The 12,760-nt window shown below is 43.1% G+C and overlaps 4 protein-coding genes across 4 annotated transcripts; 3 read left to right on the top strand and 1 right to left on the bottom strand.

Annotated features, from left to right (window-relative positions):
* Positions 1–674: 674 nt before the first annotated feature.
* BDB00DRAFT_725740 (uncharacterized protein) lies at positions 675–824 on the bottom strand (the record flags this gene model as incomplete). Its single annotated transcript, XM_053118237.1, has 1 exon — positions 675–824. A coding segment is annotated over one exon (150 nt), but the record flags the coding sequence as incomplete, so codon positions are not given.
* Positions 825–4,348: 3,524 nt separating this feature from the next.
* Positions 4,349–4,835, top strand: BDB00DRAFT_869434 (uncharacterized protein; the record flags this gene model as incomplete). Its single annotated transcript, XM_053126606.1, has 2 exons — positions 4,349–4,490; positions 4,579–4,835. The coding sequence occupies 2 exons, from the start codon at positions 4,349–4,351 to the stop codon at positions 4,833–4,835; spliced, it is 399 nt and encodes a 132-aa protein (XP_052982762.1).
* Positions 4,836–6,059: 1,224 nt separating this feature from the next.
* On the top strand, positions 6,060–7,366 carry BDB00DRAFT_809093 (uncharacterized protein). Its single transcript, XM_053122459.1, has 3 exons — positions 6,060–6,285; positions 6,380–6,703; positions 6,778–7,366. Exons 1-3 carry the CDS (start codon positions 6,096–6,098, stop codon positions 7,203–7,205), a joined length of 942 nt encoding a protein of 313 aa, XP_052982761.1. The 5' UTR covers positions 6,060–6,095; the 3' UTR covers positions 7,206–7,366.
* Positions 7,367–8,113: 747 nt separating this feature from the next.
* On the top strand, positions 8,114–12,476 carry BDB00DRAFT_758417 (exocyst complex component Sec3-domain-containing protein; the record flags this gene model as incomplete). Its single annotated transcript, XM_053119055.1, has 14 exons — positions 8,114–8,270; positions 8,346–8,455; positions 8,984–9,179; positions 9,328–9,405; positions 9,491–9,648; positions 9,721–9,846; positions 9,913–10,014; positions 10,104–10,356; positions 10,433–10,884; positions 10,961–11,160; positions 11,238–11,532; positions 11,638–11,824; positions 11,917–12,182; positions 12,246–12,476. 14 exons carry the CDS (start codon positions 8,114–8,116, stop codon positions 12,474–12,476), a joined length of 2,811 nt encoding a protein of 936 aa, XP_052982760.1.
* Positions 12,477–12,760: the final 284 nt, after the last annotated feature.

The raw sequence follows: 12,760 nt of genomic DNA, 5'->3' as shown, positions 1-12,760 counted from the left end.
AAGCCCTGAGCTCAAGAAAAAAATTTTATGCAGTATATTCTTCTTTCTTGGTCGCACAAATTTCCCCGTGATCCATCATGAGCGAAAGCAACGAGTAACTATCATAGCTACACAATCAACAACAAACTCCGCATTTAATAACATCAAACCTGGTTTATGTATATTATACTCATAAAGAAGAAGAAACGTATCATAATCGTCATATTAACAAACGTGAGAGTTGAAGCGGTTGACAGAATAGGTACATATTAGCGCAAAAGAAACATCTAGAAGTGAGGCATACAATTGGAAAATAAAACATTATGTATATGACGTGTGAAAAAAGGGGTGATTACATGGAAAACATTTGTCTGCAAAATATGGAAGTATGTGAGTGTATGTATTGTGTGAGTGCGTGAGTTAATGTACTTAGTGAGAGGTGCAAAGGGGGGAGCGTAGAGAAAGGGAAAGCGAATCGAATGTAAGAACGAAAAAACACTATGTACAAAAGTGAACATGCTAACGGTGGTGGTGGTGGTGGCACAAGCAGGTTCGCCGATCACCCAAATCCCGAAAACTCCCGCCTCCATAGCCCCTCTTAGTCGTCATAGTCTGCGGTGATGCTTCTGATTCAAACTACTGACCTAGCGACGAGACTTGCGGCGTCTTGAAGACTTGATAACTGAGTGGCCACCCCTGTTACGCTTCTTGATCACATCTGTCTTGAGGCTCAGTGGACGCACAATGCCATGGAGTTTCAGGAACAGCCCACATGCATTGCAGAGAGGCTGGCCCTCTGGATTACGCCTCCACAATGGAGTGTTCGTGGTTTCGCAATTCGTGCATCGGACATCGCTATTATTGGTCAAGTCTGGCGTGCTTTGTGGTGAAAGTGACTTTTGCGACGCATGATTGGCTGAGCTTTTGCGTGCTGTCTTTTTGGTAGTTACAGTAGTAGACCTAGAGGACGATGATGGTTTGCTGATTTTACGCACGTGCCGCCGTGAAAGATGTTGTTGTGGTTGTTTGCCGAGCGACCAATCAGAATCGCTGTCGTTGTCATCCTCTTCCTCGTCTTCTTCCTCGCCCAAAATATCGTCTTTTTCGTCGTCATCGTCTACTTCATCATCATCGTCGTTGTCGTCGTCAAAGAGTGTTGTAGTGGTAATGGCAGTGTTATGCCGGTGTTGCTTTGGTATTTCAACGAGTTCGTGCTCTTCAAAGCTGCTATTAAGCGGGGTGGTGGGCTTGTTGTCGTCGATACTACTGGTAACAGACTCGGGTGGGGAAGACCATGATGGTGACATGGATGCGTCCATACTGTTGTGATGACTGCTGATAGGTAACATTTCGTGTGGCGCGATGGATGTCGGCTCTTCCATGAAAAATGTCGAGCTGGGCGTAGTAGTGCATGTAGTCATCAATGCATCGCATGCCAGGGGAGAAAGGGTCTGGAGCGGGTGGATGTGTGAGAAGTGGACTGCCTCTCGTTGGTGCTGGTGCTGGTGCTGATGCTGGTGCTGATGCTGCTCTTGGTGATGCTGATGTTGATGAAGTGGTTGTGGCTGTGGTTGTTGCTCTGGGTACAAGGGTGGAGAGTTTGAAAATAACGGTGGTGGTGACTGGTTGCTTGGCATCATCCAATCTTGTTCCTTTTGTAAACTCCAGCTATAAAGGGTGGCATCCAGCTGATAGTCCGGGGTGGTAGGAAAAGAAGTGCCATCAAAAGGACCCATCGTTGACAAATCCGCTGTACTCGTTGTCATCATGTCCAAAAGGGCCTGGTCGAACGATCCGTCGAGACAAAAGTCGAATGGAGAGACAGGAGCAGCAGCACCCGCCATTGCGATGGCAGTCTGTTGTAGTGGTTGGTTAGGCGCGCTACTAGGTGGGGCCATGAAAGGCTGGTGAGGATGTCGTTGGTATGAATACATTGTGCGTGCTGTACGTATGCGAGCTAGAATAGCAGACAGAAGCGGTTGGTTGAGAAGGATAGAGAGAGAGAGAGAGAGAGAGAAAGAAACGCGCAAGGGGGACAAGGGACCAGCCGGCTTTTAATCCTCTGCATCAACTGACGAGCGGATCATTGACAATCGTTACGAGAGGAAGGCTCTGTGTCACCTACAAGTCTTTTTTCTCTTTTTTTCCGGATGGGAGACGAGAAAACACCATTATAGCCAGTCTCTCCCTAGCCCATACTGCTTCTCATTTGAATCATGTCTATGGCGCCATCGCCACTAAGACTCTCGATTCTCAGTTTATGGGCTCATCTGTTACTGTGGCTACTGGTAAGAGAAACAAGGTGCAAAGGAAGCTAGGGGCTGGCGGCAGGAGGAATCATATGCTTTGGTACCGAGGGTAGTGATAATAGTACTTTTTTTTTATATTGTGGACTGCTTAGAGTACTGTTGAGGAGTGCAAGATAAGAAATGCACAACACATAATTTGTTGAATTGTATAACAACTTGTATCAGCGCCAGAAAAGCGTTTTGGTGGCTCGATAAGGCAATCGCTTATGATAGCAGCTTTTCCCTCACTTCATGCTCTTTTCTCCCGAGGACCGAAAGAGATACCCTTATCACTGGAAAAGTCATGCGCTGGTATCCAAAATAGTCACAGTAAAATAAACCTATTAGTATTGTGAGATACGACGATGCAGCCCTTTTCTCACTTGTTTGGCCTAGTACTCGCTCATAGCACGCGTAACGTCGGTCGATCATTTTCCTGTTAGTAGCATGTTGAAAAAGACAACAGCAACGATCCCCAATTCATAACTAAGCCGTTTTTGCCCCACGTGCGATCATAAGAATGATGTAACAACACCTTTGCCACAGGGTCCCCACGCTGTGGTTGAGTTGTATTCCATCCTTGTTGGATGATGAAGAAGAAGAAGATAGTCACGACTTCTTTACCTACCCAACCCTCACATGGCTCATACCCGCTCTTTTTTTTTACCACGACTGTCAAAGCGGATTGGTGTTTGTGTTTCGGGGCTGAAGCAACGTAGATTGGGCGGGCTAAAATTTGCAAGGTTTAAGAGAGATAGAAAATCCTAAAATGGAAAATCATTCGCCAATAAAGCCCTTTGATTGGCTAACATCGGGCTCCTCCGGGTTACAGTGAAGAAGAGATATGCGTGTGCTTAAGAACGACGTTGATCCGCTTTTTCGGGTTAATGCATGCTGGACGGCGATCTCTTTCTCTTTTTACTATAGTCTCTTTTATACTAATATAAAAAATATTACCACGGGTGATACGCAGGCGAATATTAAGAGTTTTACATAATCATCAACAACAATAGATTACAACCCGCTCATTTCTACAAAAGTTTGTCTATCGCTAATGACCATATCTAGGAGCACCAACCCTATTCATCAAGGGCGTCACAGTCGACACCTCTTTCGCACTTTTCATACTTTGCGAAGACTCTTTTTTCCTATTTCGCTTACAATATTGCCGCCGAATATGATGCGCTGTAGCCATCAACCAAGTGAATACCAGGGTAAGCACGTCATATGCTTTATTGATTTGCTCTTTTAGAGCTATTATATAAACAGAGGCAAAAAAAAAACAAACGAAAACGTACCTCATCTTCTTCTTCAGTATTGTTCGGTAAAGAGCTATACACGGATGCTTGATGCTGTATAGTAATGCGGGGTCATGCTCGTCAATACACGGATTACAACTATGCCTTCGATACCATAACAACGACCTCATATTTGCGCAGGAAGATAACGTCATTTCGGTTCCTGCTAGGCTGATGACGATGTCGATGATGATCAGCTATTGTTCCTGAGCTTCATTCTCTTGCGGTTATTGAATCGGAGAACGCTGGTGTTGCAAGTGAAGTGCTGCGCGAGCACACGCGTGAGTTTCGACAACAGCTTCCCGAGGCACATCATATTTCATAATGCTATGCTTAACTTGATTCAAAGACCAAGAAATGCTGTTATTCTCTGCTAATCGAAATTATCAATTAAGCAAAGCTATTCAAGCCTGAAATACAGTCTTCTTTTCCTGTTTTTCCGTACGCAGCTAGTGTTTTTTAAAGTAAATGGTTGTGTTTTGTGCAACCTCGTTCTTACAATTTCATGTTACATACGTAGATGCTGAGCAGTGCTCTGTGTGTGTAGTAGCGCTCTTGTATATGTATCTGTCACAAGCAAGGTTGTTTCCGATGTCACCTTCATTTCCTGGTTTTCTTCTTGCGTAGGGACTATAACAATGCTCAGCAGCAGTAATACAATACTATGTACGCGGATGTAGTACAAAGCGCACTGTCCGAAAGTTTAAAAGAAGCCCATGTCGCTTTTTTCTTTTTTAGTCATAGCCTCTTTCCACACACACGTATCCCCGAAAATTAAAGAAGATGGACCCAATCACTATTGCCGTGATCGTATTGATCGTATTTGCTTCCATAATCTTTGGGATCCTGAGACAACGTTCAAAGAATGCGGAAAAGAATCGAGAAAGGGAGCTACGGGAATCACAAGAACGCATAAGAAGAAATGGTAAGCAGATGTACTAATGTCTTTTGCATATACGTAAAGTGATTGTCCTTATGCTTAAGATTGATATTAATATATGCAAATCAAATAGCAAGCCAAAGACACAGAAATCATGAAGTGTCATCAACGTATCAATCCAATAGCGGGAATACCAATGGCAACCAAATAACAATAACAACAACAACAGGTCCAGAACATACAATTGTCCAAATTGAGGCACCACCGCCGGCATACGGTAGCAAAATTATTGGCCCTTCTCCACCCAATTATCCTCCTCCACCAACTTACCAAGACGGTTGGAGAGAGCCATCAACAACAGCAACATCATCAATGGCACCACAGCCTTAGTTCTCGTCACTACGATCTAGAGACAAGGCTCCTATAGACAATCAAGAAGCTGATGTACATAAATACCCATCTTACATATATTTTGATAGTATGACCCCTTACCCTCCAATATACAATTGTACATTATTAGCAGTAAACACAATTTAACACATGCACGAACGTCAAATTTATACTTTCTACGTTCTTCAGGAGCAGCAGACAAGTTTGTTTTTCTACATAGCAGCCATGATTTATTAGCACATCCCCTCTTATTAAAATGACTTGATTTCAATCACAATCATACCTTTCCATTTAAGAACGGCATAAAAGGGTAATTCATCCATGCCGGCCGACTTTGCAAAACGTTCGTTGCAATCAAAATCATTAGGTTTGGTCATTATCCAGTAGAAGCATTTTGGTATCACAAATTTGGTGCATAGAACAGTGTCCCAAAGTAGCAAAAGTGCCATTCCTTTTACACATTTTTTGGTGAAAAAAAAAAGAAGAACACTGCTCACAATAATTAATTTCCAAGTTCTAAACTGAATTCTGAACATCATGAAAGGTTGCCTTGCTTTTCTTAAAAAAAGGCCCAAATCAATGCAGAGTTGTGTAGGGTGGATCATACTACTTGCATTCCTTCTTCTCGGCTATTGATATCATGCATGTTCGCAAAGGTGATGATACACGGTACAAATGATATAGCACGGTGATTACCACAATTTTACTACTCATCGTCTACTTGCTTATCAGCAACAGCTGTAACACGTATTATGGCTTCATAAACAATCCTATAAACTACGCAATGGTACACACTTTATTAAAACAAGTTAAGTACAGTATAAAAAAAGCAAAAGTGGACAAATTTGGAATAATCTAGTTGAAAGCTTGCTGATTAGCTGTGGAATTATCGACAGACGTTTCGTAGAGAAAGGCTTTAGCTTTTCTTCAAATGTCAATTACCCTTTGTAGGACTCCTGCTGTGACTCTACACGAAGAAGGTCAGTTGGCTCATAAACACATAATGTAGTATCGAGTATTGTCCATGTGTGTGTTTAGATATGCTTATAGGGAACAAAATGCTCCAAGCGGAGACAGCGTGGATTAGGCAATCGAAACAAGCATAGTGTTTGTTGCACTAAATCACCTAACAGAATTACACATTCAACGGGGTCACGCGCACCATGCATGACATGCAAAAGCACAGAAAAAGGCGTACCTGACATCACAATTCTTCTTCTCTCTCTTTCCTTTTCATACTTTATCCTTCACCCACTTGCAATGACTTCACGAATGTCATCGCAAAGCCCTCTGCGGCTCTTATCCATAGGCTTTCTTATCGGTGTCCTTTGCACATTTCTCATGTCTTGTGCACTAACAGGCACCGATCACTCTGGCGCACATGCTCATTGGGGCTCCTTAGTCCGTCGTCAAGCTGCAGATACTGGCATTCTCAAGCTTGGCAATCCAGGTAAAAGCATATACAGTATGGGCGGATGCAAAATTGAATTCTGTACTCTTTGTTTAATGCGGTAAAACGGGGGGCGGATAAACTGGATTTGTAGGACCAGTTGTGGACTTGTTACAGCGTGAGGAGTATGTTGCTTCATACGATCGTCGCAATCGTCTTCCTCATTGGGTTGGTGAACATCTCACGGCGCAATCGCTTCAAGCGGGCGAGAACGTCGATCGCGACAGGTCCAATTTTAAGGAGGACAAGGATATTCCGGCCATTTTCCGAGCTCGCCTGAGCGACTATACTCGCAGCGGTTATGATCGTGGTCATATGGCGCCTGCAGCCGACGCTGTTTACTCTCAGGACGCCATGGACCAAACGTTTTTCTTAACTAACATGTCCCCTCAAGTCGGCATCGGGTTCAACCGCCATTGTAAGTGCTCTGTTGTCCTTTACTTTTGAAATATCACGTTTTGGTTCAATGACATTGACAAGAAAAAAACATAGACTGGGCGTACCTCGAAGGCTTTGTTCGCGATTTAACAAATAATTATACCGACGTTTATGTCTACACTGGACCTTTGTTCCTCCCTCGTAATAATGACACGGGCTATATTGACATTGATCAAGAAACCGCGCCCACCAACGCCAATAATCCAGGCTACTTCATGGAATACCCGCTTCTCGGCAAGATACCTAATGTAGCAGTTCCTACCCATTTCTTCAAGATCGTGCTTGTGTCTTCTGGTAGCGATTCCGACTATTTGTTGGGCGTGTTTGTATTGCCAAACCAATCCATCAATAGCAAGACCCCGTTGACCGACTTCCAAGTACAACTGAGCTCAGTCGAACGAGTATCTGGGCTACAGTTTTTCAGCGAAATGGATCGCAACTCTTTTGGAGAACTTTGTTCAAGTTACACTTGCGAGTTATAGATTTTTGCTGCTGTTTTTTTTTTGTCTATACCTTACTTTTTGCTTACCAAGCTAAACCCTTTTTTGAATTGACCTGGGCCCAGAATTAATAACATGATGGTGGTGGTTGCTGGAGTCTTCAACATTTTACGCCACTCCTGAATATAAATATTTATCACAGACATTTATGTTTAAAAAGACAATGCGTCATTCTACAGCAATTGTGCAGGTATGATGCCTCTCTCCTATTCTATGAGATCTTATAGAGAGCTGCAGCTTGTTTATTCCTTGGATTAAGAAAAAGTTGTGTTACTGTTCTAGTGTTTCTGAATAATCAACAATCCAACGGTACTTTCGGCGATTGTTATAGTTGATTTCTGCATGGACAGCCTGTTGGTAACTCGGTGCACATATATACATTATAACATAAGAAACAATAGCTTACATCCTGCTAAGTTTACTCACTGCTGCAATGGCTTTAACAACGGCAGTTTTGACATCTTATCAAACAAGATAATAGGGAACCGTACACTAATTGGGCTCATTGTGCATTCCAAAATCATTACCGCATATTCATTGAAGCCTTATTAGATATCATCAAGGACAAGCATCTAGTTGTAGTAACAACATAAAGCAAGTTTATCGTTACCATGGAATATGAATTACTTGTGATCGGTCCTTGTACTGAAGCGCATTAGCGATACAGGACAACTTGTGGAAACTCCGCAAAAAAATGAATTAAAGCTGGTTGGGTGCTATGTGTGCGCGGCGAAAAAGCACGTTCTTTACAACACCCCATTAAGGTTATGGCATCGGAGGCAGTTAGACAGGCCATCATTGACAGTTTGTTCTCGCCGGATTCCGGGGGTATGTGACCATATTGTCCGCAAGAACTCGAATAGTGTATGAGCGATTGCGCTGTTAACTGAATGCATACCTACACATATATTATTAAAGGCGCCGCTGAAAAGCTGCTCATCCATCTCAAAGTCTTTGAAGATGTAAAGCAAACCGACCCGAGTGCAAAAAACAACGGTGCCAAAGGACCTCAGATTGTCGGCAAACCTAGATATCTCTGCTTAACTCGTACGTTTTTGTCAGTTACTATATGTACCAAATTTGTAGTTGATATATGCTTCCTAACAATATGTTAATTAATAGAAAAACGTAACAAGATTCGCTTATACAAAACAAAGCGAAACCAGAACGGTGCTTTTACAATTGGCAAGTCATGGTCTCTTGATGATATCAAGCAGATCGAAGCAATTGATGTAAGAAGGGGAGGAAATGGCGGTTTAACCACAGATAATTTTATGCTCATATCTTTTAAACATGCAAACAGGCCAATCAATTTTCGATGATGCTGAACAAGACATACGTCTGGGCTGTTGAAAGACCACGAGACAAGCTTGTATTCATGGCTCACATTGTGGATGTATGTTAGTTTTCAAGTATGGATAGCTGAGAAGGTATATTCGAGCTAAATTAGGGGTAATTCAGGCCTGTCAACGCTTTCTCGGAAAATCACCCCGTCTTATTAACGTGGATGAAAGTTACTTACTACGATGTAAGAAATGCAATTTGCTTTTATGTTTTGCTCTCATCTTTCTGTCTACTGACACACTTGAAATCTATTTGATCATGGAAAAGATCTCGCCAACCCTATCGCAGTATCGCCCTCCACTAACTCACCACAATCAGCCGTCCCGCCATCACCTTCTACTGCAACACCGACCATGTCGACGACCTCCTCACCTCCCCTGCCACCATCCGCTACTTTATCACAAACTTTAACGCAGCCTGAAAGTGATCCTCGCTCTTATCCTTCTCCTCCACCCAACATGTCCCCTGAGCGACCCAAGCACTCGCCCCTGTCACAACCAGCACCAACTTTGCCTGTTGCAAGTCGCCCGGCACCATCGCCACCTGCAGCACCCGCACCAAGGACTCCTCAACGCGCCGTCGAAATATCCCCTTCAACGAACATACAACCTGGTACATACACCATCAAACTTATTACCATAACTTTGCACGCCACCCTATTAACTCGGGGTTCTTTTTCATTCAATGTACGTAGAGCAACACGTTCAGCCAATACAGCGCTACCCTCCACCCACTGATCCTAAAGAGAAAGAGCGAGAAGAACGCCGTGAGCGTGAGCGTGCCCGAGAAATAAAACGTGAACGGGAGAAAAGAGAAAAGCAAGCTCAACAAGAAAAGGGTAAAGACACGATTTCCTGCTAGCAAAGTCGATGATACAGATTGCCTTCTTACACTAAATTTGCTTCTATTGTATACGATATTAGAGAAAATGCGCAAAGTGGCAGAGATGCAGGAAAAAATGGCGGAAAAGGCTTCGTTGATGAATGTCGAAGAATTATTGGCCGATTTCAATTGGAAAACGAGTGGAAACGCAGCAGCACTCGAAAAAAGATTATTGGGCGAACTGCATGCTTTGGAAGCTGTAAGTTATTATATACCTCCAAAGGAAAAAGAGACTATGATTTAATAATTTTCGATTTCCTTTGCTGCATAGGCCAATGTGCATGCCATAATCCAGTCCGACGAACGCGTGCGCTCAGTTATTGATCAGATCGATGCTGCATTGCATGAACTTGATAGCATGGATAGCTGGTTACTGCTTTATAGCGCAGAACTTAATGTAAGCTAGTGCTTTCTATAGTTGCTGTTAAAAGGGTATCTAACCGCTTATGTGTGTTGTCAACAGAGTATGGGTGATGATATCCGAGAAATCGAATCACAGAACCGTGGCCTGCAGATTCTAGCACAGAACCAACATAGCCTTGTTCGTGAGCTCGATGATCTATTGGTAAGTTATCCTTTTTCTATAACGAAATAATTCCATGTTGAGTAATTTGCCAGTAGGAAAAAAAAAGCTAATATCTTGCCACTTTATAGAACGCTATTACAATACCCCGGTCATGCCTCGACAGTCTCAAATTCGATCCAATGGACACCGCAGAAAACGTCGAGCAGATCCAATCCTCCGCCGAAAAAGTACAGCAGGTCCTGAAAATCAAGCTGGGCGATGGAATGCAGAATATGAAAGCCGTTCAAGAGCGAATGGCAGTGTATAATTCGCATAGCAACAATTTTAGTGCGCGCATTTTTGATTTCATGAAAAGCCAGTTTGACAAGCAGGTAAAAAAGAGTCTTGATATGTCACGTATATCCCATAACCTACCATACTGAAAAAGAAGCATATCTTCTCATGGGTTATTAGGCAGAGAATCAGAAAGCTGTCAGTTCCCGCACACCATCAAACCCACGCAAGCCCCAACAGACATTGGTCGCAATGCCCCATACCGTTATTGAGAACAATCTTATCAAGTATCAAGGGTTTTCGCTATGGGAGAAGGAAATGGAGCCACGTATGTACAGCGAATTGCAACGATATTATGCTCAAACCATGGCGCCATTGTACGAGCAGGATACTCGCGAACTGATCGAGAGTGTGCGACCGCATTATACTACGCTGCGTAACCGTGGTCTGGACGAGCTAGAATATATTTTCAAGCCTGAAGAATCTCGACCCGTGCGAGCGTTAGCGTATGGTGCTAATTTACGGAGCGAAGACTCACGAACGAACCGATATCGTCAAATGCTGCGTGGATCAGTCGAAGGCGTTATTGGCGGCGGTGCCGCTAGTATCGATGGCGATGAACGTGCCGCAGATGATGTATGTTTGAAAAAAAATGTGGATCAAAATGTTTGAGACTGGGACTGTCCTAACGCTTTTATTCCTTGATTGACAGGCTTTCGCACAGTTGATGGCCCAAGGTACAATGCTAGTGACTCGGGAACAGAATTTTATGTGCGATCTATTCCAGTACTCTCAGGGCGCACCGAAATCATTTTTGGAACGAGGCCACGTTTATGCACAAGTGCCTAACACCAACGAATTATGCGGTCGTCGAGAAAAACCACGCGACATTAAAATGTCAAAGAAGATCATGTAAGCCACACACCTTACATCTCTCTGACTCTCTGTTTACGAAACGTAAAAAAAATAACCAATGTATTGCTCTATAGTGACTGGATGGAAATAATCTTTGAAACGCTCGAACCAAGTATTGTCAGTTTATTGGAATATGGTGTAAAGAGTGATCCTACACAAACGGCTAGTATGCTGGCATCGGTCGAGTTCCAAAACGACAAATGGTTGGGTTCCGATCAAGACTTTTTGTTACGATTATGCAGCTCGCTGATGCAGCGGCTGACTCGTATGTTTGAGCGGTTCGTATCTGATCAGCTCAAAATCATTGAAGATACCAAAGTGAGCACAAAGAAGCGTCGAGGCATTCTGCCCTTTTTCCGAACATTTCCGGTAAGCACTTTGCAAAAAGAACTTCTGATGGATGGGATGAGTAAGGGAGAAAAAGATAGAACGAGGTGCTAACGTACGCATGTCAAAACATGAAACAAAAATCAGTTATTTGCCTTGCGACTCGAAGTGGCCGCAGCCAATGTCGAACCTGACTCGCAGACTCGGCAAACGGTGAATGATGCTTATGAAAAGATCATTAACGCTATGATGTCCAGTTTGGACTCAATTGCTCGCGAAACGGATCAGACAGGTGACGATAAAGAGCAACTGAATGCGAATATTATGTATATCGGTAAGATTCATCATCCTTCCTTTTATCTCTGGCACGAGCTATCGCCTTTTCACTTTATAAAGATTAAACTAATCAGCAATAATGGTGCCTAGAAAATATGCATCACTTCCACCACGAACTTCGATCCAACAAACTTCATGTCCTGGAGAAATGGATCAAATACGCCAAAAGCCACTATGATACCAGTCTCAATGCATATATTAAGGTTGTAATCCGTCGCCCCTTAGGCAAGCTTCTAGAGTTCTTTGAGGGCGTAGATAACCTGATGCACACGAGTACACCCGAAGAAGTCCAGTTCCACATGAACTACAACAAGACTCAGCTGCGTAAAGTGATTGCCATGTATCCAGCCAAAGAGGTAATATACTGTACACTTTGCGATGCAACCCTTGTTTACTAACAGCAACAATTGTGTGTATAGATTAAGAAATCATTAGAGCAACTGTACAAGCGTGTCGACAAACACTTTTCTGAAGAAGAAGGCTTGCTGCAAGTCGTATGGCGTGGCATCCAGGAAGAATTCATACAGCAGCACGAAAAGATGGAGAACCTCATTCAAAAATGCTATCCAGACACTCGGCTCCATCTTGAATTCTCCATTGATGATCTTCTTTCGATGATGAGCGAGTTAGCTCGCAAGGTGCACTTGTAAAGAACAGAGAAGACGAGAACTATATCCCATATATAACAATAATAGTAGCATAAAAAATAGCGTTGATAACGTTTGGTTCATCAAGAAATCATTTGCAATACGCGGGACGAAGCAAACCATCCCACACAGTAGGATCCGCCTCCAGCAGTACCCTCTCATGCCCTTTTTTTTAACTTTGCTATATAGACTTATGAGGAATATTTTATCAACCGCAGCCCTCTTCATTGTGAACAGTAATTATTTACGTTACTGGTTTTATGTGACCGTGAGAATAATGCGTACAC

The sequence above is a fragment of the Zychaea mexicana genome (assembly GCF_025766255.1).
Source record: "Zychaea mexicana strain RSA 1403 chromosome Unknown BDB00scaffold_14, whole genome shotgun sequence".
Taxonomy (NCBI): Eukaryota; Fungi; Mucoromycota; class Mucoromycetes; order Mucorales; family Lichtheimiaceae; genus Zychaea; species Zychaea mexicana.
This window is presented reverse-complemented; position numbering and strand designations above follow the sequence as displayed.

Coding starts and splice junctions, on each gene's coding strand:
- BDB00DRAFT_809093 (XM_053122459.1), top strand. CDS start 6,096: ATGACTTCACGAATGTCATCGCAAAGCCCTCTGCGGCTCTTATCCATA. Junction 6,286..6,379: donor TCTCAAGCTTGGCAATCCAG/GTAAAAGCATAT, acceptor CTGGATTTGTAG/GACCAGTTGTGGACTTGTTA. Junction 6,704..6,777: donor CATCGGGTTCAACCGCCATT/GTAAGTGCTCTG, acceptor AAAAAAACATAG/ACTGGGCGTACCTCGAAGGC.